Below are 26,236 nucleotides of genomic sequence, written 5' to 3'. Positions count from 1 at the left end.
CTCCTCGTGAGGCTCTTCTAGAGAGGAATGTTAAAGAGAAACAAAACTGCCTCCCAGTGGTTACCACTTTTGACCCGTTGTCCACGAAAATGAGACAAATCATCAGAAAGCACTGGTCCATTCTAGACACTCCAACAAGCAAGATGCCGGTACCAAGATTTGCTTTCAAAAGAGCATCTAACTTACGGGATAAGTTGGTCCATACTAGATGCCCTGTGACAAGACAGCCTAGTACTGTTCCAAATGGACACTATCCCTGCGGGGGCTGCTCTATGTGTGGCCACACTACGGCTACCAAAAGTGTTGTTTTGCAGGATGGGAAAATATGGTTTCTTAACCGTTTTAGTAACTGTAACACATCACATGTTATTTACAGGTTGAATTGCAGCTGTGGGCTGCATTACATTGGCCTTACTTCCCGCAAGGGGAAAATTTGCATACAAGAACATTTGAGTAATATAACAGCGAAGAAATTGTCCACCCGCCTAGTACAACATTTTGTTGAGAAAGGACATGACCAAAAAGACCTGACATGAACTGTCCTAGAGAAAATAGTGGGGGACACACACAATTTAGATCTCATTCTGGCACGTAAAGAAGCTAAATGGATTTTTTCGGAGAGGGCAGACCAGGAGGGGTTGAATGAGAATATTGAATGGAATAAAGTCAGTAGGAGGTAACTCCCCCCTATTCATTTGACTCCTTATTGACTCTGCAACCCAAAAAAAACCCAGTTCTGTCCCCCCATATTGTATTCATCCAAGACTTTAGCTTACAGGTAGAAGTGGGAGGATGTGTACATTCAATCTTTTGAGCCCACTCTGAACGTGCAGTGTTGTTGTTGAAATGAACCTATTTTGAAACTGGATGTGAAGAGCTTTGACACAGATTCTGTATGCCCGTGTCACCGGGTTCTTTTTCACATATACATACATCATGTTCCTAATATCCCCCATGATTTGGCATACACAGAACATGACCCTCCCGGCTGTGATAGCGATTGGCTGATTTCACTGTCTCTCTAACTTACATCCAATCGACCCGTTCTTTCTTTTAATGAATACCGTATCCCTTGAATCTTTCCTCGTAAATTACACCATGCACTCTAATATCCTTTGCCTTGATGGTAACTTGATGTAAAATCTCCGGCTGTGATTACGGTTGGTTAATTGTAATATGCGCTGAATTTATATCTAATACGAATTGGGTTTCCCCCCTTTTTTTAGAATATCGCATCCTGTGAGCCCTTCTGCATGCATCTCGTATATTATACGAGTTGTCTCCCGACCTAAGATGGCCGCCGGAGTCACCAGGTGCGTGACGTGCTACGTCACGTAGAGGGCGGGGTCCTCATTCCGTTTGTATTTCTTCCACCCCGCGACGGTAGCTTGTTGCAGGATCGTCGGAAGCGCCGGAGGGACGCGGCACAAGTAAGGAGGATAGATACTGGGACAGAGGCAGCTACATCGGCGGCGTACGCGTTTTTGAAACTTTTTTCTTGATGCTTAGACATGACGCGTTCGCCACTTTGATCGGCTAGAGAAATGTTACGGGCACAGGGGGTGAGCATGTTTGCAGGTTCTCCGGGCTGCTCGTGCGGTCGGAATGCTTGTAAATATGACGCGCTAAACCCCCACAGCATTGCTTGAGATACACTTTGGGTACAGCAGGCAAGTTCAAATGAATACTGCCTACGCTGAATAGATGGCGGTGCATGTGGCTAGACTTTTGGAACGGAGGCACATATTTATGGATGATGTCGGTAGAACGGGATGGCGATTTATAGGATTCCCTGGGGTTGTGCGTGGCGAATTAAACATCTGCATATTTTCCGCCAATAAGTGATTGTTCTTCTTTATACATACTTACTTTTCTAGCGGGCTTGAGTTTTTACCAAAGCACCGGTGGACACGTGATCAGCTGACACAGGGTCCTATGTATGGTTGCCGATACGTCCGGATGTGGCAACCATAAGGTAATTGTGAGTCCCTTATACCAGTGTACGCTGTATGAGTGACCACCACTAGAAAACCCCTGGTGAGGGGTGATAGGATTTTACCTCTGTGTTCTGTTTTATCTTTTAATACAGGTCCTAGATATACATATGAGTGTGATGACTAAGAACCCCAGCCTGCCCTGATGAATTTGCTGAATGGATAGCAATGAAACATGTCGGCACTTTGAACTTGTATGGTATATGAATATCCATTTTTAATCTGGGAGGCTTGCAGCACCAGAATAAAGACAGAAAGCTAGCAACCCTCACCATTAATCTTTTTTAATATTTTGGTTGCACTTTACACCATTTTATTTATTAGTCTTTGTTTTTGGGGTCATATGTGCACAGACACACTACATGTAAAGGTGCACTGTGGTATTGGTGATTGTCTTTACATACCACTATTTGTTTTCTTGTTTTCTTCTCACACTTCACACAGAGAGAGTGACCGATGATGAGAAGTGGGTACACTGGACATTGCTAACCAGGAACCTCGGGAGTTACGTCCGTGAGGCGCTCTCTCTGTGCCCACACATTTTTTCTGAAACGTTGGGACCTGTCTTTGTTTTTGTTTTAAATTTACATCTCTGACCCATGGGTTTAGTGTTAGTTAACACACTTGGAGGATCTGGACGACGCATCAGACTGTCCCGGGCGGTCATTGAATCTTTGATGTAGTTTCAGTAGGTAAGGCATACTTTGTTTACAGTTGTTTGAGTGGGGGGCGGCCTTACCTCTTTCCCCCTTTACTCCTATTGATATATCTCTTCTGTAACAAGTGCGAAGTTGTTCATGAAATAAGCAACTGATTGTCACTGTCTCCTGGACCCTGCTCTTAACCTCTTCCGTACTGGGGAGAGGCTGTATCTAAATGCTGAGTCACCCACCCCCTTTCTTGCTGTCTGGAATACTCGTGTGTCTCTGCTTTGACATCATTTGTGGGGCAAAATTAGGGGGTCCCTTTGGAGATTGTGATAGGGTCTCAACCTCAGGGTTCTCAAATCCCAGTGCAGCTTGCTGTAGCTACGCCAAAGGATAAATACCAGGTACCTTGGTGGAAGTATTCATAGAATCATATGGAGGTGGGAAAGCAGACGGGGTACTAGATGCATCAGCATTTGAGGGGTCCTTAGACTTTTTACAGAAGACTCGCCACAAGGCTAAGGTGGCATCTCACTTCTGTGATTGAACTGCTGCCAATTTACTGCTAAGGTGCGTAACAATATGTTCTAATATACTGCCATCAAATGTCTCTTCTTTTGGCCAGGGATATGTTTCAGAGTAGCCTTAAACCATTTCCTACAGTATTTTTGTAACCTTTTCTTGTCACCTGGAAAGGTCTTTTTCATATGCACTAAGGGAGTCTCCTTAGTCCCTTTTATTCTTAGAAGTTTTATAATCTAATCTTTTATCTATATTCTCAATATTCTTTTTAATTTCTTACACTAGTCCTCACAAATATGAAATCCGTCAATTTGACTTTTCAGTCATATGTTAAACATTAAACGTCATATTAACATTATGCAGCATTATAAAGCAACATCACTCTGTGGCCAAATGTCTATTTACTGCATTCATTGTCAACATATTCATCATCATCAAAAAAACTTTATTTCGGCTATTACAGCCATAAAAGCACATTTAAATTTTCAACACAATAAAATCCATATCAAAGGGAGAAGGTACAAGATCATAGGGAACACTGGAGTATAAACATATAAAAATAAGCAAGCCACTATAAGAATTGGGGAATACAAAATCATCATTTATGGGAACTCCTTAATTAAAACATACATTAAAAATATAATTTATTAGAGTTGGAAGCGGATTCTACAGAGGACGAGTTGCAAGTAGCAATCAGTTCGCTGCAATCAGGAAAGACGCTGGGACCCAACGGGATCTCGATAGAATTGTACAAACAGCTGGCGGAAACTGTTAGCCCTCACCTACTTAGAATGTACACTGAGAGTCTTGAGAAAGGCGAACTCCCGCTTGATCAACGACTCGCCACAATAGTAGCTATCCCAAAGCCTGGTAAACCTCCGTCCAAATGTACTTCCTATCGCCCAATATCCCTGCTAAATGCAGAGGCTAAAATTCTGGCTAAACTACTAGCAAATAGAATGATGACACACCTCCCACAATTAATCCACCCGGACTAATCAGGCTTCATGCCAAATAGAAACACTGCGCTGAACCTTAGACGCCTGCACGGGGCACTGGCTAAGGCACCATCCTTATCAGATCCGGCGGTTCTCGTGTCCCTGGATGCGAGGATGGCCTTTGACATGGTGGAATGGAACTACCTTTTTGCGGTCCTGCGCATGGATCCGCTTCCTCTATGCAAAACCTCTGGCACGTATAACAGCTAATGGGCACCTATCGGAGGCTATACTGCTGACGAGGGGGACGCGTCAGGGTTGTCCCTTGTCACCGCTCCTCTTTGCATTAGTGTTAGAACCCCTGGCGACCTGGATTAGAGGTGCACCATTATTGAAAGGCATACGGTGGGCGGAAGGGTGGGAGGACCGCCTCTCTCTCTACGCTGATGATGTCCTGGTATACCTAACGGATACCGAGAGCTTCTTGCCGGTGCTACTGGAGGCGCGTGATAGCTTCGGGAAAATATCAGGATACACTATCAACTGGTCCAAGTCAGTCTTATATGTACTAAAGGGCCCCACACCACGGCTCCCTGATGATTGCCCACTAATGGTCATGCAGGACTCATTTAAGTATTTAGGCATTCACGTTACGACAGACACAGCTGACTTTTTCTCCAAGAATCTGGCGACCCCCTGGAACGCTTGAAACAAGATGTAAAACATTGGGAGTCCCTTCCTTTGACACTGCTGGGAAGGGCCGCATTGTTCAAAATGATGGCCCTACCTCGGTTTTTGTACGCCTTTGAAAGCACACCGTATCCAGTAGCACCAACATATTTCAAACAGATAGCAGCACAAGTATCCACGCTACTCTGAGGTAACAGACCGGCGCGAATTGCCCAAGCAAAATTGCATCGTGGCTGGTACGATGGAGGAATAGCACTCCCGAACATCCAGATGTATTATTGGGCAGCACACCTCAAAATCATTAACCAATGGATACATGCATCACAGGCAGACCCCGCTTACAGGGCAGATAGGGCTCAACTGGGAACAGGAAATATGCTCGCAGTTCTATACAACAAAGGACTAGCTACAAAACTAATGGGACCCACAAAACATACAGCCATGCTGTGGCACGCAGCGCAGACACGGATTGGGTGGAAAGGGGTCATTACCAAACTCACACCTCTCTGGGACACTAAGCGGCTAGGACACCTGAGAAAAAGCTAAGGGTTTGACCAATGGGACACTATAGGTATTTCCACAGTGGGAGACCTTTGGGACAGGGGGAACGTGATACCATTTGACCAGCTCCGGCAACAATATGACCTAGGCCCGACGGAGACTTTCCGCTATGCACAAATATGCCACGCGCTACTGGCGTATTACCACAAGACAATGAGGTCTCTGAGGCATCCCCACTAGAAGATCGCTTTCTTACAGATCACATGCCCAAGAGTGCCACGTCCTTTACATATCGCGAAATAATCAACAATCTACCAGATCCTACAAACCTCTAAGAGATAGGTGGGTGGAGGACGTGGGAGACATGGACGAAACAGAATGGCAGGAGGCCCTGGTCTCGCCCAGAGAGGTAGGAATACCGGCAAGGCTTAGATTGGTGCAGTTAAAGATCTTACACCGCACGTATCATACTAGAACTACACTGCACAAACTGGGGAGAGCACAACATACGTATTGCCTCAGGGAGTGTGGGAAGGAGGGATCCTTTTTTCACACATTGTGGAACTGCCCAGCAATAGCAGTCTACTGGCGGGCGGTTCTACGAACAATGTCACAGACAATGGGGGTATCACTTCTGCCAGAACCGCGCAGGTGCCTTTTAAACGTGTGAGAACCGAATGATCTTGCGCATCCTGGGCTAGCATGGGTCACACTGGGACTCATAGTAGCGAAAAGTAATATAGCGCAGAAATGGGGGGCGATGGAGCTACCTTCACTAGCGACCTGGTGTAGGGATATGGACCTCAATATGCTAGCGGAGAGGACAGTCTACATAAATCGTAAATGCCCTCGGAAATGGACCAAAATATGGGCAGCATGGAATGCATACCGGGGAGACATATGTGATCCGATACCTGACTCTGATGTGGACAGTTCAGAAGAGGAACCTGGGGAGGAGTAGAGTGACAGTGATAAGCATACTGCCTAAGGTTATGATTGATGATACCCAATTGCATGAGGGGTTGAACAGGGATATATGTTGATGGTTCTGCAAACTAATTGTAACATACGATTATGAGCATCATGTTATTTTTGCCGATGTTTTGAATGAAAATAATAAAAACAGATAAAAATATATATATATATATAATTTATGCTAAAAGTATATAAGAAGATAATTAAACACATCCAATAACATTTAAAAGTTCAGGATCAATATACCAACCAGCAGGCAGGTAGTTATATCTCTCACATATATTTAGTTCCCAATGGCTAGCTACAGGGTTAATTATTACAAAATGGATAATCACAGCAGGTAGAAAGAATGAAACTAGGTGTTACTAAGAATCGGATCAGATTTTAGCAAATACCTTCGTTTGGACCACATAGCAAAGAAGAATTACGAAATTACCACAACATAAACTGGGTCAGTATCAGATTTTATGATCCTAAAGAAATCACAAAAGTTCCTAATGCCCAAGTTTCTACATAGTTGTATAACCCATTTAGACCTAGCCTGTTTGTATGCCGAGCAGAAGAACAGTACATGAATTACTGTTTCTTCCTCCATTAGGCATCCAGGGCATAGGCGATGGGTTGCGCCCGCCCACTTATTGGTTATGGCGTAAAGCGGGAGCATCCCATATCTGAATTGCAGAAACAACTTATTTGCTAATGGCGGTTGTATCGAGTCTAACACCTGCTCAAATTGGTATTGTGATTTAAAATCAAAGAACCCGTATGTTAAGCTCATGGGTTTAGCTACCTGTAGTATACTGATCAGTTTGAACTCTTTCACTGCATTAGCTAGGGTTTTTTTTAGAAGTAGCTAAGCAGGATTCTTCAGGAGTGGTCCATAGATTCTAACTAACCATTGCACGGAAAGAATCCCTAACAAAGGACAGCCAGGGTATACTACCCCCAGCCCCCAGTGATGACATTACCGCTTTTAATTCCTCCCTAAAATAACTCAGCTCTGGGGTACTCCACAGCCGTCGCCAATAGAGCAACGGACGTGAGGAGATTAAATCCATAATTGGGAGGATATCCAAATCCATCCTTAGAGGTACTAAGGGTGTTTTTTTTTTGGAAGGGCCAGAATATGTCTAATGAAATTATTTTCAGCTAGGGTGAGGGCATTAGATGGGCTGTGCCCTCACAATTCTGCCCCATATAAAGAGGCCGACCGAGCTTGTACTTTGTAGATTTCCAGCGGTGGGCTTATAACCTTTAGAACGCAGCTCTTCTGGGCTTTTAAAATTCCCCTGATTGCCTGGGATAGCTTCAGGTTTGCCTTTTTATATTTGGGGACCCCACCACATTTTATCATTTAAGATAGTCAAAAATATGGACCTGCTCCAGAGGCCTATCGTCCATCATTGGATGTGGACAGTTAGTAGAATTGGCATTGAAGACCATGTATTTTGTTTTATTAATGTTTACCACAAGGTTTCTCTTCTTGCAAAACTGGCTAAATTCCTTTAACACTCGCTGTAGCCCCATAGATGATTTCGGGAGGAGCAGGGTGTCATCCGCAAACATTAGTGCGGGGAATTTACAAAGTGCTATTTTGGGGGGAGTCTATATCCTTGGCGGCAAGTAGATCTTCAATTAACCCAGTTAGGAAGAGGGAAAAAAAGGTCGGCGTGAGCACACAACCCTGCCTCACCCCCTTACAAACAGGGAAGGGAGCCGTTAATTGCCCATTCTTGCCATACCTTACTCTAGCATATGTACCCTCGTGGTGGCGTTTGAGCTGGAAACAAAGATATGATGGAGCTCCCATGTCCAGCAGGATGCCCCACAGATTGTCACGGTCCACCATATCAAACGCTGATTTTAAATTCACGAAGGTAAGATACAGGCTCCCACCTTCCAGGACTACATGCTTCCAATAGATCAACTGGAGCCTAAACAGCTGGTCTACAATTGAAGTTTTAACTCTGAAGCCTGCTTGCAGTGGGGTTAAAACGTCACAGTCTTCCATCCAATCCTGTAGTCTTCCTAGTAACACCCTTGCAAAAAACATTTGTGTAACGTCAATGAGGGCTGATTGGCCTATAGTTAGCAGGTTCGATGGGGGACCCTTTTTTATAAATTGGGATGATCTCTGCACCAGCCCACGTAGACGGGGCTGGGAGGCCATGAAGAATTGCATTAAAAAGTAATAGAATATATGGGGCCCACACTGCCTGTTGATTTTTATAAAGGTCCCCAGGGATACTATCTAATCCTGGTGCTTTGTTCGGTTTTAACTTGGCTAGGGCAGATAGTACCTCAGGTTTTGTACATGGGGGTATTTCCCTTAACGGTTCAGGGGTAGGACAACACACCATAGTCTCACTCACACTAGATCCAATAGGCGGGCTTGAATATAACTCCTTAAAATATAGATGCCAGGCTTCCTCATCAATGTTTGGCTCGATAGTGGTCCTACCCTCAATTTTATCAATCTGGACCAGATTCCAAAAACCTCTACTATCTTTTGAATCCAAAGCCATCTTAATAGCCTACCATCTATCTGCTTCCCATTCAGATTTTGCTTTTACAAGTGTTTTCTTAAAAACAACCCTAGCTTCCCTAATACGCACACTGTCACCCCCCTTGAGGGATGATAGCAGGGCTCGCTTTGCTTCCCTACAATTCCTGCTATACCAGGGTTTTTTTCTTCACTACCGACATTGGTCTTAGCAGGTCCACTGTTAAAGAAAAAATCCACCAGGATTGAGACCATGTCCTGGTGAATTTTCCCCAAAGCCACTATAGGGTCCTAAATTAGTAGGATTTTCAGATATAAGGCTTGCCTTCTCTAACAGGGGAATAATACTATTGTACTATTTTTTACATTATTTCTGGGGATTGGTTTATTATAGCCCAACGGATACATCTCCCTCCTTTAACAACAACTAAGTTATTTCGAAGGGGATTTTCTGAACCTCTGACTATTCCTCCCATCTGGAAGTCTAGCAAAGCAACCAGAGGATTATGGTCACTTTCAATGCGTGCATCAACGCTAAACTCTGCCACTTTATGCCATATCTCTACACTAAACAAAAGGCAATCAATTACTGATGCCTGGCCAGGTCTCTCAAAAGTAGGACGCCCTGGGTTATCACCCGGAAACCGTCCATTGCAAGCCCTTAAAGAAAAGGTCAGAGTAAGAGAAGTTAATTGGAGGACAAGTGGTGTCCACCCTCTGATCGAATATATATTGGGCGCTGGGATTGACCAAATTGTGTCCTCATTACTAGTAATAGGTTTTAAAATATCATTAAGGGGTTCAAAGTGGCAATTAAAATCCCCACCAATTAAAAAATACACATTCCCCGAAAGTGAGTTGAGAAGGCTTACCAAAGAATCTAACGTCAGGGAAATCCCACCATGCTGAACTGGCCGGGAATAAACGTTAATGATGGCTAGTTTCGGTAGATTTCTATGAGTCAAAAGGATGCATGTAATGTCTGGGGAATGGGTTTCTATTCGCTCTTACCTTGCATCCTAAATGGGATCCCACCCATATACATAGACCCCCGATGGTCTACCCCTAGGTCCCTTAACTGCCACCTCGCAATATGCCACAACCCCCACTCTGTATAAAGGGCTTAGAGCCCAGGTTTCTTGGAATAAGCAGATCTCATGAGAGTCAATATAATCCCCCCAAACAGGCAGAACTAATTTAGCCGTGAGGCCCGCAATATTCCAAGACAGGATTCTTAGACCACCGGCTCGCACTTCCATACCACTCCCAACATTTGCCTCCAAATCACGACTATCTGGCATTCCAGGGGATTTAGGTCTAGCAGGAGGTGGAACTAGTTCCATGGGGTATTGTCCAGCATCACAGATACAAGGATTTAATCCCAGTTAGAACAGTAGAATTCCCCATCTCCTCTAGTGCGTTAACTATGCATATTTTACCACTTTCGATAGACCCTATTTCATCAGTGAGCAAAGAATGTTGATTCATCACCCCGACACCCAACCCCCTTGTTTTGTCACACAATTGCTTAGTCTCTATCAAAGAGCAGGAATCGGTAAGTAGCAGTCAATCCACCTGTTCCAATACACTGAATCTATTGCTCAGTGGAACACCTGGTAATAACTGTACTCTCCAGCCCTTCTCTATAACTCTGCATAGCAGGCTGGCTGCTCCTACCCCTGCTCATTCCGTAATGGGCGAAATTAAGACATGGCTTGGTAGTTCGGACTGGACTGTTCCCATGAGGCACAGGGTCAGAGCTGATTTGCATATAGCCAGTGTCTAACCCAGGGTGGTGTGGAGTGCAAAAAAACGATGGATTTAGGCCCAGATCCTTGTACTGGGGTGAATGTATGACATTGTTCTACATTCTGTCCATCAACTGTGTTTTTTGCAATTTTCACCCCGAGTGTGCTGGGTATACTCAGACGTGAGTCCCAGGCTCTCCACACCACTGGAGTCAAGCTATCCAGGCTGAATGAAGGCTGATAGCCAGAAACCGGTCCTTGGATGCTTGATTCCGGTCTGGGAAAGACATGGCTTGGTAGTTCGGACTGGACTGTTCCCATGGGGCACAGGGTCAGAGCTGATTTGCATATAGCCAGTGTCTAACCCAGGGTGGTGTGGAGTGCAAAAAAACGATGGATTTAGGCCCAGATCCTTGTACTGGGGTGAATGTATGACATTGTTCTACATTCTGTCCATCAACTGTGTTTTTTGCAATTTTCACCCCGAGTGTGCTGGGTATACTCAGACGTGAGTCCCAGGCTCTCCACACCACTGGAGTCAAGCTATCCAGGCTGAATGAAGGCTGATAGCCAGAAACCGGTCCTTGGATGCTTGATTCCGGTCTGGGAAAGACATGGCTTGGTAGTTCGGACTGGACTGTTCCCATGGGGCACAGGGTCAGAGCTGATTTGCATATAGCCAGTGTCTAACCCAGGGTGGTGTGGAGTGCAAAAAAACGATGGATTTAGGCCCAGATCCTTGTACTGGGGTGAATGTATGACATTGTTCCACATTCTGTCCATCAACTGTGTTTTTTGCAATTTTCACCCCGAGTGTGCTGGGTATACTCAGACGTGAGTCCCAGGCTCTCCACACCACTGGAGTCAAGCTATCCAGGCTGAATGAAGGCTGATAGCCAGAAACCGGTCCTTGGATGCTTGATTCCAGTCTGGGAAACACATGGCTTGGTAGTTCGGACTGGACTGTTCCCATGGGGCACAGGGTCAGAGCTGATTTGCATATAGCCAGTGTCTAACCCAGGTTGGTGTGGAGTGCAAAAAAACGATGGATTTAGGCCCAGATCCTTGTACTGGGGTGAATGTATGACATTGTTCTACATTCTGTCCATCAACTGTGTTTTTTGCAATTTTCACCCCGAGTGTGCTGGGTATACTCAGACGGGAGTCCCAGGCTCTCCACACCACTGGAGTCAGGCTATCCAGGCTGAATGAAGGCTGATAGCCAGAAACCGGTCCTTGGATGCTTGATTCCGGTCTGGGAAAGACATGGCTTGGTAGTTCGGACTGGACTGTTCCCATGGGGCACAGGGTCAGAGCTGATTTGCATATAGCCAGTGTCTAACCCAGGGTGGTGTGGAGTGCAAAAAAACGATGGATTTAGGCCCAGATCCTTGTACTAGGGTGAATGTATGGCATTGTTCTACATTCTGTCCATCAACTGTGTTTTTTGCAATTTTCACCCCGAGTGTGCTGGGTATACTCAGACGTGAGTCCCAGGCTCTCCACACCACTGGAGTCAGGCTATCCAGGCTGAATGAAGGCTGATAGCCAGAAACCGGTCCTTGGATGCTTGATTGCGGTCTGGGAAAGACATGGCTTGGTAGTTCGGACTGGACTGTTCCCATGGGGCACAGGGTCAGAGCTGATTTGCATATAGCCAGTGTCTAACCCAGGGTGGTGTGGAGTGCAAAAAAACGATGGATTTAGGCCCAGATCCTTGTACTGGGGTGAATGTATGACATTGTTCTACATTCTGTCCATCAACTGTGTTTTTTGCAATTTTCACCCCGAGTGTGCTGGGTATACTCAGACGTGAGTCCCAGGCTCTCCACACCACTGGAGTCAAGCTATCCAGGCTGAATGAAGGCTGATAGCCAGAAACCGGTCCTTGGATGCTTGATTCCGGTCTGGGAAAGACATGGCTTGGTAGTTCGGACTGGACTGTTCCCATGGGGCACAGGGTCAGAGCTGATTTGCACATAGCCAGTGTCTAACCCAGGGTGGTGTGGAGTGCAAAAAAACTATGGATTTAGGCCCAGATCCTTGTACTGGGGTGAATGTATGACATTGTTCTACATTCTGTCCATCAACTGTGTTTTTTGCTCATTATAAACTGATCAAGAGTCCCGGCTACATAGCCACCGGCTATAGCTTTCCTCCCCTTTCCTTCACGCCCTGTCATTGCTTAATCAGTATAGGAAAAATATTCAAGTGACACTTGATGAGCACTTACAGAGAAAGAATCCAATCTTTGGAGGGTGAGACGATAGAGGGGGGCCCGGCCCGGTTTCCTCCGGTCTTCCACGGGCTCAAACGGGCCCACCCTTGGCCCGGGCTTGGTCTGGCGGGCGCCCGCCCGCGTCCCGCGCAGCGGGTGCCGCGAGGAGTTATGTAGGCAGGGGCAGGAGGGGCTAACGTGCCTCAGAAGTCAGACGCGTGACTCCTGGAGCCTGGAGTCCTCCCACGAGTCAAGGTAGAGCAGAATCACCAGCGACACAATCCCCCTTCAGCGAAGCGGCACCCGCGCAGCGGGTGCCACAAGGGGTTGTGTAGGCAGGGGCCGGAGGGGCTAACGAGCCTCAGGTGTCAGGCGCGGGGATCCTGGAGCCTGGAGCCCTCCCGCGAGTCCAGGCAAAGCAGAATCAACAGCGACACAATCCCCCTTCAGCGAAGCGATAAACATATTTAAAAAATATAAAAACTTCAACTACTTCCGAATGTTTTTTTTGGTATATCTTTTTATTAACAAAATTAGCAAAGAAAAAGAAAAGACATCGGGTGAGTTAACAGTTACAGCTTGGTCAAGAATACAATGTCATTTATACAGAATTATAAAGCCAATATGTGAATATGGATCACAGGGATTCTGGCGCTTCCAGCTCTGCTCGTCTCGCCGGAGGTACACAAATCTCTCCTCGATAACTATTCCAGGCTCCCCACACCTTTCCCCATTTTGCAGGACAACCCCTGGCCACATACACTGACTTCTCCCTGAACATACACCAATCCAGGTCTTCCACCCATTTGGCTACCCGGGGGGCTGGCTGGCTCCCCTCAAATGCGCAATATTTCTCTTCGCTACCATACAAGCCAGTATCACCCATTGCTTCCCATACGTGTTCAAGTCTGTGGGTTCCCACACATTCAGTATACACCTCCAGGCCTCCGGTCGTATCTACACCCCCAAGGCGACTCTCATCGTCTCGTGAATCTTCTTCCAATATTCCTGTACTTCCGCGCAGTGCCACAAAATATGCATGAAGGTGCCTAGCTCTCCACATCCCCTGCGGCACTCCCCACTCTCCATTCGCCCATTCGTACCAGACGAGGCCCTGTAATGTACGACCTATGCAAGATCTTTAGCTGCACCAGTCTAAGTCTCATCTGGATTGCAACTACTCGAGGGGTGGAGACCGCCTCCGTCCAGTCCTCATCGTCGAGCTCCATGCCTTCCGCACTCCACTGTGTCCTAATAAGCCCCAGCGGGTCCTCCATATTATTGATTAGCTTTTTATATATTAAAGAGATAGTCCTCTCGGGGAGGTATCCATCCAACACTCGATCCTCCAGGGGAGAGGCCTCTTGAAGCGTAGAGTCTACGGGTATGTGTGTGAGGAGAGCGTATCTAATCTGGAGATAATGATAGTACTCACTATTTTGTAAGCTATATTGCTGTCTGAGAGATTCGAATGTATGTATCGTGTCCCCGCTCCACACATCTTTAATCTGTGTGATCCGGATGAGGTCCCACCTGTCAAATCCCTTAGATTTCCACAGGCTCCCGAGCCTCTCCGAATTCTATAGGGGAGTGGCCAAAGTTAGCTTCCCTTCCCAGGAAAGACATCTATTGGCCGCGTGCCACACGTGGACTGCATGCGCCGTGGGACCCGTCAGGGGAAACCGCCGAGGCCTGGCGTACAGCGCCCTAGTAAGATCGCCACCTGGGGCCTAGCCGGATCCATGGCATAGCCTGGATCCCCTGGGGGTCTGTATATTACGTGGTTCACCACCGCAACCTGTGACGCCCAATAATATTTCCGCAGGTCTGACAGTCCAATCCGTCCACCATACCAGGGGAGGGTAAGTTTAGAAAATGCTATACCGGGTCTACCGTCCCACAGAAGTTTCCTCTGGAGGGCCTCTATTTCTTTGAAGTACGGCGCCGGCACCGGGTCTATTATATTCTGGAGTACATACAAAAATAGGGGAAGAGCCAACATCTTAAACAAGACTGCCCTACCCAACAGGGAAAGCAGCAGGGCCTTCCAGCGATCCACGTCCCTTTTAAACCGGTTCAAGTTGAGTCCCAGGTTATTGGCGTATCTCAACTTCGTATCCAGTGTAACATGAATACCTAAGTATTTAAACCCAACTGGCTCAATTTGTATAGGGCATGACTGCGGAATCACTGGTGGATCGCCCTTGAGGACGAAGAGCACCGATTTCGACCAATTGATCGCAAATCCAGAATATCTCCCATATATGGCCAGCACATCCAGAAATCCGATAAGGGATTCCCTAGGGTTAGTGAGATAGAGCAGTATATCATCGGCATAGAGTGAAATTTTATCCTCCCATTCCGGCGTCCACCGCAAGCCACGTATCGTCCGGTCCCATCTGACCCATGCTGCCAGAGGCTTCAATGCTAGAGCGAAGAGAAGCGGGGACAAGGGGCACCCCTGCCGAGGGGAAAATCTGCCGACCTGCAGTTGTGAACTGGCTTGTGCCACCTCATCGTCAGTAAAACTACTCTGGCCAAGGGATCAACATACAGTAAACGTACCCAACCAACAAACTCCGGACCATAACCCATCTTTGTCAGCAGCGCAAACAGGTAGGACCACTCAACCCTGTCAAACACCATAGTGGAATCCAAGGACACCAGCACCAACGGCTCATGAATCTTCAGGGAACCACCCAGTGTCCCATGCAACCTACTCAGATTGAGAGCTGTATTCCGGCGTGGCATAAAGCCTGACTGATCTGGGTGTACCAAAGAAGTGATTACTTGGACCAATCTAGTCGCAAGGAGCTTCGCCAGTATTTTAGGCTCGGCATTGAGCAGTGATATAGGTCTATATGAGGAGCAATGAGTCTTGGGTTTGCGTGCCTTATAGATAACCGCAATATTTGCCACCCGCTGATCGTACGGGAGTCGACCTTTCTCTCTACTTTCTGCGAACATGGATCGAATATACGGTCGTGAGGCAGCGTGTGCCACTGCCCTCAACACACGAGTTTATGCGCATTTAATTTATGCAGTTCATTCCATTTGGGCCGGTCGCCTTTCCTGATTTTACCCCTCTAATGGCTTGTGCCACCTCATCGTCAGTAAAAGGGGAGTTTAGATATCCCTTATCCTCCTCTGACAGCTCGGGCATACGGATATCCCTAATCATGTCGCTGTTTTCCGCCTCTGTATATCCCCCTACCGAGGCATATACTTCTCTATAATAGTCGGAGAACACATCTGCCACTGCCTGTGGATCCGTAACCACGGCAGTGTCCTTCCCCTGTATCTCGGGCACCAGTTGCAACGCCCACTCCCCCGTTCCAGCCACGCAATCAGTTTACCAGCCTTGTCACCATGTTCATATATGTGGCTCTGGGTGGCATTATTTTGAGCAATCAACCTATCTCTGGCTAGGCCCTTATATTCATCTTGCCGTAATTTTAAAGGATACAGGTCCATCGGAGCCGCCGTCTCTGCCACTCACTCTTCCAACCTTTTTACTTCTGCTTCTTCCCTCTCAACCTCTGCCTGGAGCTTCTTTTTCTTCCCCGCCACCAAGGACAAAACCTCCCCACGTATCACCGTCTTGTACGCTTCCCACAGGGACTGCGCAGATTCAACCGTGCCCACCTTTTCCTGGAAGTAGCGATCTGAAATCGTAATAACCTCTTTCTTAGTTTCGGGGTCTTTTGAGTGCCACGCACTGATTGGCGCAACTCTACCTACTGGGGGCTGCCCAAGCTCCACCCGTAACCACATTGGAGAATGGTCGGAAATGCCCCTACCAAGTTATCTTGCCTCTCTAGCCGTGGCTGCATGTGCCGCCGGTATCAACACGTGGTCTAGTCTGGACATGCTGCGGTATGCGGCGGACACATGTGTGAAGTGCGTCTGGGTCGGGTTGCGTATTGGCAAGCTATCTACAAGCCCCATTGTTTCCAGAAAGTCTGAGAGCCATCTGTGAGCTGGCCTAAGTGCTCTCTAGCAGGGTGTCTATCTATCTCCCCATCGAGCACCGCATTAAAGTCGCCCCCCAACACCAGGAGGCCCAGGGGCAAGGCGAGAAAGACCCCAGGTCGCAAAAGGTATCAGATTGGAGGCCAGAGGGGACATATATCGACAAAAAGGTGACCGTCCCCCCCCCCACTGCCCAGAAACCCCGATATAACGGCCCCTCTGGTCGGACCACGTGGCATGGATTGTCAAGGCGAAGGAGTTTTTCAGCAAGATCCCAACCCCCCTGGACCCTGTGGTAAACCCAGCATGAGCCACCGGATTATACCTTCCTTTATGGAGAGCCATACAGCGGTTGCCGACTAGATGCGTCTTTGCAATAGTACTAAATCTGGAGAGTGCCTTCTCACCAATTGATTAACCATTCCTCTCTTGATCCTGTCCCCCAGGCCGTTCACATTCCAGCTCATCACCTTCATTCCCTATCCCTGGCTAACACTTGACATCTGACCAATGTGTGTATCGTGGAACTGCAACATTACCACCCGATGCATAAAGGAAAAAACATCAAGAAAAACCCAACAATGCAAACATTACTGTATACAATAGGATCTCCAATCCAGATCTCTTTAACCACCCACGTTCCACCACCCTCCCTGCACCCCTGCATATGGCTAACGCCCATCCCCAACCGCAGTATGCCTGTCGCCCAATACCCCCCCAATGGCTAACTAAAGGTAGTAAGAGGAGGTAACTATTGCCCCACCCCTCCCCCCCAGCCCCGGAAGGAATCTCTTGTGCCCTGAATCAGTTTGCAGCCATAGTGCAGTCTATCAGGATAAGGAGAAACAACCTCTGAACCGCCCCCACATCGAAGTCTCTCCAGCAGATCAAACAGTTCCGTTGCTGTCAACTGTCCTGTTCAAGTTGCTGCTCCCTACCATCAGGTTCCTGTCCCACTGCCCCAGCCGGGGGTCTGCTGTCAATCCAGTCCGAGGCCACTTCTGGGTTGTCAAAAAACCAGGCCTTCCACTCAATTTCCACTCGCAGCCTAGCCGGATACATAATTGCATCGCGCAGTCCCTTGTCCCGAGTTTCTTCTTCACTGGGAGGAAACTTTGCCTTAGCTTCTGTACTGTTTGGGTGAAGTACGGGAAGAAGGAAAGCGTTGTGTTTTCATATTTCAGGGGAGCCCCCATCCGTGCCGCCTGCAGGATGGCATCACAGTCTCAGAAATTAAGTACTCTGGCGATCATCGGGCGAGGGGGCGCCCCAGGTTGTGGTCTCCCTCCTGGCACTCTGTGGGCCCTTTCAATTGTGAAGAAGTCACTAAGACCCCTAGGCTTGAGATGTTTAAGAACAATGTCTTTACAAACAAATCCGGCGCCGGTCCCTCTGACCTCTCGGGCACTCCAAGGGCACGCACTTTGTTGCGTCTTGCCCCCCCTTTATACTCATCAAGCTTACAGTCTGTGGCATCTCGGGATGTCTTAAGGTCACGCACCTCCCTCTGGAGCTCCGCCACATCATCTGTCAAACTAGCCGTCTTAATGTTTAGTGACTTCACCTTCTCCCTGGCCTTCATGAGATCCCCACGTATCAGGTTGACCTCTATCGTGACCGCGGCAAGTTTATTGTCTATTGATTCAATTCTTCCCCCAGCCATGACTGGATGCCATTTATCGCCGCCATAACATCTATCAACGTTGGTTCCGAGAGGGCGCCACTCGCGTCCCCCCACGACATGGACCTTCCAGATTCCACCTGGGACCCCTTAGGCAACGTGTAGCGGTCAAGCTTGTTGGATTGTACTTGTTTCGAACCTTTCGAGGACCTGGGCAGAGTCTTATCCGGATCTTGCTTCGTTGCCATCACAGCGGTCGTCACCCCTCCGCGGGGCCTCAACTGGCCACTTCAGAACTGAGATCGCAGATGATCCGCTGCGGCCCAGGATACACAGGAGCCCCTTGCCCTGTACAATGCCACTCTCAGCGTGTCTTCCCCTAGATATGCTTATGTTGGTAGGGTCTTCTTCCGGGTGCACTATCAAGTGATGATTGTCTCAGCGACCTACCTCGCTTCAGGTGCAAGCAGCAGTATGTCACGCAGCGGGAGGTAGCGAGTACGCCTCAACTGGGTCGCAACCCCGGCAGCAAACGCCAGGACAGCACCAGGTGGCACCTACCTCTTCCAGCATAGGAGTTGTGCGCAAGGCTTGTAGTTACTCTCCCAGCTCTCGATTGAGATAGAGCTTCCCCTCCACCGCCCGACATTAACCTCAGGGCACAGGATTGTGCCCTCCGCCGCCCGATTTAACCTCAGGGCACAGGTTTGGAACAGGATAGTGTAGAAGGCGGCCGGGGTCTCGGGAGCTGAGAGCTCAAGCGGCCATCTTAGTTCCGCGTGCGGCTCCTCTCTTTAACTACTTCCAAATGTTGATCACAATTGTTTGACTCTACATTATCAACTAAATCTGGAACAACTGGTCACTTCCCTCTGCGCACAAGAGAGGATAACCCTCAAACCATTCGTCTCATAGACCATGGCATGACTTCTGGACAATAAGTCCAGGACAGTAATTAGAATGTACAGATCATACTTGAAGGTAAAGTTTAAGGACATCAGCCTTTCAGCCGTACCTCTATTTCAAAATGCTGGAACACGTACTGGGCACCCAACTTCTAATCACCCACATTGACCATTCCCAACTTTATATTGGGATAAACACTCTACCGACTATGCAACACCGTAACTCACTATTGTGCAACACTTGTACACAATATTGCATGCAATACCCTCTTTTTCATTACATCTGCGTTTACCATTGCCAAAGAGACAAGTCAAATAATATACAAAACATGGAACGAAGTCCGTACTGTCCTCACTTCAAAGTTATCAATCTCCGGGTACTACCCACCCTTTGAACTACAGCAACAGTGTCTGCTTACTTCATCAAGGATGTGCAATGATCTATACAGTGGGGGTACGCGGTATTCCGGTGGCAGCAGTCGGTTGAGGGCAAATGGGTCTCCTATGATGACCCACCAACTGTTGCGGGAAAACTGGGATAAAAGAAAAGCCAAGAGTCCTCTTGGCAAGGCAAAAGCAGGTTTACTGTCGCAGCAGGGAGAGTAGCTATCTCAATGCAGGTAAACAGATGGTCTCAAATTGCTGCTTGCAGGCTGTACCTTAAATAGTCACACAAACAATGTGTCTTTCAAAAAAGTCAAATAATAGGTTACTCAATAATTTGCATTTTTGTTACAAAATATCACATCACCTATATATTCAAACTCCTGACCTTTTTCTTTACACACTCTTCATTGTAATTCTAACAATGCTCAACAATTTATTTGCTTCTTTTTTATGCATGTGTGTGTTTTATTACTCTGTCTCCAGGACTCTTATCAGATTCTGTGTGCTCCTGGCTTATTCAAACTCCAGCTCTTATTCAAGTCATGTTCTTGAATTCTTAAACAGAATATGTGCTTCAGGCCTACAAACACGAGTTTTCATTTTGCTAAGACCTTGCAGGTCATGCACTCTATTTTCTAGTGAACTCTTCATCTCTCTTGCATCAGCATGGGATTTGGGCCTGCACTGCTATTTCAAAGCGTTTAACTCTGAGACACTCTCTACTGATATCTGCGGTAGCACAACTTGTTCACATTTAGTTTCCTCTCTAACATTGGACATGTTTCAGCTAAACACCTTTGTCACCAGTCAAAACACGTATCAACAAGAAACGGTCCCTCTAGGGATCATCAGATTTTTTTTAACATATGGAAGACTCAATCGAACAGACAAGATCACTTTTTTTTAAAGGAACACAAGGGCAGAAAGAAAAGCTCAACACCCTACAGAACACAGAATCAGGACAAGAGGAGAGATATGTTACAATGTCCCATTTACTGATGAACCCTAGCCAGGAATTGATAAGTGGCTTATACAGAACATACCCGTGAGGAATTAAATGATGGGCATGAAAGTGATCTCTGGGTATCTAACCATAATGAGAGGAAAAGCACAAGGCGTATGACTAAAACCATGAAGGCGATCTATTTGTAAAAATCCAGTTGATGCCTATATGGTCTTTAGAGAAATTGACAAGAGAACATCATTAATTTTAATAATTTGTTATGAAGAAGTTGGGGTTGACCAACTGTGTACCACCGAAACGCAGCGTCGACAACCTGATAATTTGTTTTTTATATTTGTAATATTGGACAATTTGAACATTTGTTTGTTATATTTGTGATATTGTTTTTTAAGTCACAGGAAGATGTTTAGATGTGTTGCATTTATTGGATAATATTTTCTCTCATTACATGTACGAAACAACAATGGTTGGTATAGCTCCCAGTAATGTAATGACATAGGAAAATTCTGAAGAAATATAGCAAAAACATAAGTGGCTGTTTTATATGCAATACTGATTGATTCTATGTTGAAACTTTCTTGATGACATATAATGTAATGTATTTTAAAATTGTTTTATGAGATTTTATTCTGCAGAAGAGATTATTGGTATCATAATTTTTAATAAAAGAACAGATATTTTTTCAATAAACAGGTCTCATAGTATGGTTGGTAGAAGGAAAGAGTGCTGAGTGAATGTTCTAGTGAGGTAATGATAAATATACGAATACACGAGAGGGAATTTTTCTTGGGTATAGGTATCTTAACCCAGTTGTTTGAATGGTTGCTCTCTCATTTTTGTGAGTACCAGTCAAAACACGTCCAGCCCTAGCTCAATAAAAAGAGCATAACAAGATCTTAACGTGGCAGTATACTTTCTTTATTGAGAGCAACCTGTAAATAACAATGTGGCGCTTGCCACTATGTCATTATACTTAAGTCAGAGATTCCATTGGAAGAGCGTCTTTGGGTTTGCTAATAACTTTGACAATTTCGATGAATCAGCAAAACACTTTCCCCTCCAAAAAAAGAATGATTTTCCACTTCGACTCCTTCATGGAAAGTTTTGCACCAATTCGTCAAGGTAGGAGGAGGTGGTGGTTCCCTAACTCTAACACGTCTTGAAAAAATGGCTAAATGGAATTACATCACATTTGGTACAAAGTCAAGAAGTCTGCCTTTTGTGATTTGGTGAAAATTTGTTCAGCTGTGTTTTTTTAAAGTAGGATTGATAGAGGTGCTTGGGTTGGGCTTGAAGGGGTTAAAAATGTAGGTATATCTAGATGGTTGGTTCCACAGGAACCCTTTGGTACAAACAATTAAAAGAAATAGGGCCAACAGATTGCCAGAGAAAGCCTTTTCTCCAGGGTCATTTCAGTACTGGGGGCAGCGTAGTAGATGCACACCTCCCATGCATCATCCTTGTGTCTTTTGTGTCCATGATCCATTGCCCCCTTCAGCATCTCTGCTGCCATGAACCTCTCTGCCTCTGGTATTCCCTCAAACTCTTTGCACTAGAGTCTCCCGGCATTCCTCCCATCCTCTGCACCAAGGCTGTATGCTGCCCCCTTCATCCACTTTACTGCTCTCCCCTCACCCTCTCTAGCTTACCCTGGACCCTCCCCTAATCCTTTCTGCCTTCTCCTTGCATTTTTGGGGCATACAGTCTTTCTAAGGGCACGCTCACCTAGATCCTCATAGACAAATATTGATGACCCTAAAGTCCTTCTGCTTAGCAAGTCTCATTCCACATCAATAACTCTACACTGATCCCCCTCCGGTTAAAGCAAAGCTTTCCTGTAGACCATTTTTGTGGACTGCAGCTGGTGAGCCCTAACTTAGCTGTCCACTGGTTCACTGTGACTGTCCCCTACCCTCTAGACGTCTTTACTGGACACTGACAGCTGTGTTTCACGCTTGTGTTGGCTTGTGCTCAATACATTAGCCATCTTAGGCTCGGTTTGTGAAGTGATACAGTGGATTGCCCACACCCAAATAGACCATCACCAGATATTGCCATTTCTTTGATCTAGTAGTCATAAACGCATTACTGTAGCACAAAGCAGGCAAATACATGTCTTCCCTAGTGCCCTTACTGTGCAAACCCTGATAGACATCTTTCACAAACAGCTGGAATATACAAATTCTGGTGATACAAATGAGGATATCAATAAAAAAAAGGGGCACAAAGTGGGAGAGAGAGATGTGAGAAAAAAGTGGATGTGAAGGAAGGATCTGAGGAGCAAAAACTGTGACATGGGGCAATGCATACAGGCAAAGTAGATGGGAGAATATACTGTTGGGGCAGCAGAAAGAGCTCTGGGGAGAGGGGCAAAGAGAATGATAATGAGAAGAAAATCATAGGAAAGGAGAAATGATTGTCTCTAAGCCAGCTGTGCACTGCACCTGCATTTCTTGCCACACAAGGCTTGATGGGCTGTGTGTGCAAACAGCAAAAGAGTCCTTACCACTCCCACAAAGGGCTGAGAACCTTACTAGTGGTCCCTGGCTGGCAGAGGGGAGGGGGGTGCGGATAGCACAACTGGCACTGTAATAGCTTGGATGACTACTTTTTACTCCTCCGCAGCCATGCAAAACATACATCTATGAAAATGAACATAGAAAGCCCCTCTTTGTATTCTCTTCTTTTCTGATCAGATGAGGCAGGCACCTATAACTATCTAAAGTCAGGGAATGGCTACCCTAACCCACACTTAAGAGGCAACACAAACCCTCCAATATAGGAATTGGCAAGTTTCCCAACCATCTCACGTTTTGCAACCTTATGGACTGGCCTACAGATAAAGTAGAAGAGCAATTGAAAAAAGTGTTGTGGCAGACAACAGAAGGAGAAACTGTTGTTACTGGGGGTTGACATACTTATCAGGTACCTATAAGCATAGATGTTTTGGCAATGTGACATTCCATTTCCATGACAGTACAAATAATGATAGAGAAGAAATTGTAAAGCTACACCTTTTATTTGGTGGACAGATTTAAGTCAATAAACAATATAGGTATTTCTTCACTATGGAAGTACTGGCTGGACTTAGTACAAAGAGAAAGAAGTCAAGTTGAGAGCAAACAAACAAGATGGGGCGTGAAAAAGGAAGTGGGGAATGCAGGAGAAATGGAGAGCAATATCATTGAGAATGAATATCTGTAAGATCAAAGTTTACAAAAGATCTATGTAGCTGGAAAACTGCTGTCGATAGAAATATGGAAGATAACTTCTCCAAAGGATTAGAGGTTTAACAAAGAAACAAAACAAAACAACGTTTTGGCTAAGAAAATCCACAACACAAGATATGATGAGGCATAAAAAATAACAACAAAGAGCCACCACTCACCTAGCAAACTTAGCTTGAGTGTGTGCCTGACAGTCGGCACGGTACCTGTCCATCTGCTGTGGCATTGCTCTACAAATTGCTTCTTTCAGCTTCAAAAGGGGCTCCTTCAACCACCCACCCTGCGCAAGATTAAAATATAATATTAAATATGGGAAATACTTGGGGACCTACATGTAATAATGAATGGAAATTGTACCACACAATAGGGCAACCCAATAATTCCCCAAGGGACTGGGTACAAATATTTGTAAACACAAAGTGCCCCCTTGAAGAAGTAAAAATATTTTGCCAATTCTGTTTTTCAGATTTGGTTCATCACATACTGGTCGGATCTGGGACATTTGTGTTCTCACATGCTGCATTTCAGGATTTACTCCTTGTAACTTTAATAAGTTTACACAGTGGTGATGCACATTTCATTGGATATAAAAATTAAACTTGGCAGTTGACCCATTCACCTATGGTTCACTGCATAGTTCCACATAAGTGTTGGGATAGTTCTTTTCAGGATGTAGGTCTTTGATGTTCCTCTTTGAGCTCGTAGGATCTTTTCCGGTTCTCTCTTTTTTGCACCTCGATTGCATGCAGGCTGATTCACATCTTGGTTTTATTGGTGGCATGCTTCAATAAATGTTTTCGCTTTAATCATATTGAAATTATGGCTTTTGTCATTGTACATGAATGTTATATTTTATGTAAGGAGTTTTACATATATTTCAATAGTGACATTGATACCTTGTCCTGAAGAGGGTCTCAAGTACTCTTTAGTTGCCAGGAGACCAACACATCGATGGATTGATCATCACAAATGCCTCTATAAATGAAAGAATGTGTATGTACTATTGAAGAGCAGTTGGGTGCTCACCCTTTCTCAGATCACTCTCTGTAAATTATGTAATTTTTGAGATCACTGTTAGACAGAGCGGTCTGTGCTGCCATTTTGACCCTCTAAGATAAATATATGAGGTTTGACAAAAATTAAATAGTGTTTTGATAGCAAAGAAGCATGCCTTGCATCACTAATAATTAATGTATTATTCTCTTGCTTTAATTAATTTTGTCAGTGGGATTCCATGATTACTAACAACAAATCCTCTTAACACTTAAATAGTTTACAGAAAGGTTTCCTCCTTCAGATGGCACTTTGTGTTTATAAATGATCGGAAATGATCACCACAAATATACACATCAACCAAACAACAGGGTCTATAGACAATTTTTCCCTGTGCCCACTGCAGTCTTGGTATTGTGTATAGAGCTTTGAAACTTTCTGTCCCCATTCAGCCAACAGTCCGAATGTTAAAGTGCTTTCCAGGCACAAGATTCGATGTTGAAGTAATGTACACTCTACCTGCTCATGTCGGTGAAGCCTGCGGGCACGCTTTAACAAAGTCTCCTTACTGAATGGCAAAAACAATGCCAGGTGGGAATACACACTGGACCTCTGTGAACCGTTGAGTTCCCGAGACTGCAACTCAATACTGAGAAAGACAAATAGAAATACCCATTAGATTGAAGACAACCTAGGTTTAAAAGATCTACAGCGAGTACAAAAAAGTATTGGTGACGATGCAATAGATTTCTGACATCTTTGGGATTCAAGAAGTACCTCAATTTACTCATGCCAATTTCCACATCTAACTTTTTATTTTATTTTACCCCACAGGAAATATTTTAAACCTCTAGAGTAACCCCTTCCTTTCCACCCATTACATGTACGGGGCTACCTTTATCTTTCCCAATTTGGAAAGGCACTTTCGATGTGGGAAACTAGCTGGACTTTTCAGATCTATTTCTCTACCAATAGCAGTTTTCCACTAACTGGAAGTGCAATGTATGATTGCAAAATGCCACAAATCTTGATTCTGTGAATCCGATAGGAAATTTACTATTGTAATTACATTGTTTGCACACCTAAGAATGAGCACAAATCTGCTCTTTGGATTCAGGCGTAACATTATTTCTTGTAGGTGAGACCCCTGAAAAAAAGGAATTAATAATTATAGAAGCTGTAATGATAACTCTCCAAAGGATGACTACGGTAAAGGATTACGGAGAAAGGAACAATTTAAATAGCTCACTGTAAAATAAATTGCATTCTACCTTTGCAAATTAATGAAAGGTTACTTACCTGGAATAACAGTACCTTAGCAAGGGCATCCTATCCATATAGTTATGCTTCGAATATTTCCCTTCAAACAGGGTGGAAACCAGAGGCTTTTTTAAAAAAAAATTTTATTAAAGGAGAAAAAACACAATTAAA

General features: G+C 45.5%; 1 protein-coding gene across 1 annotated transcript in view; it reads right to left on the bottom strand.

Moving 5' to 3' along the window:
- Window positions 1-26,236, bottom strand: part of UBN1 (ubinuclein 1) — a 753,548-nt gene that overhangs the window by 156,780 nt on the left and 570,532 nt on the right. The window contains exons 9-10 of the mRNA XM_086941332.1: window positions 25,325-25,454; window positions 23,974-24,092 (exon numbers count right to left, since the gene is read on the bottom strand). Coding sequence (XP_086797458.1) covers window positions 23,974-24,092; window positions 25,325-25,454 — 249 coding nt within the window. The remainder of the gene's footprint in view (window positions 1-23,973; window positions 24,093-25,324; window positions 25,455-26,236) is intronic.

This window comes from Lissotriton vulgaris, chromosome 10 (genome assembly GCF_964263255.1).
Source record: "Lissotriton vulgaris chromosome 10, aLisVul1.2, whole genome shotgun sequence".
Lineage (NCBI taxonomy): Eukaryota > Metazoa > Chordata > Amphibia > Caudata > Salamandridae > Lissotriton > Lissotriton vulgaris.
This window is presented reverse-complemented; position numbering and strand designations above follow the sequence as displayed.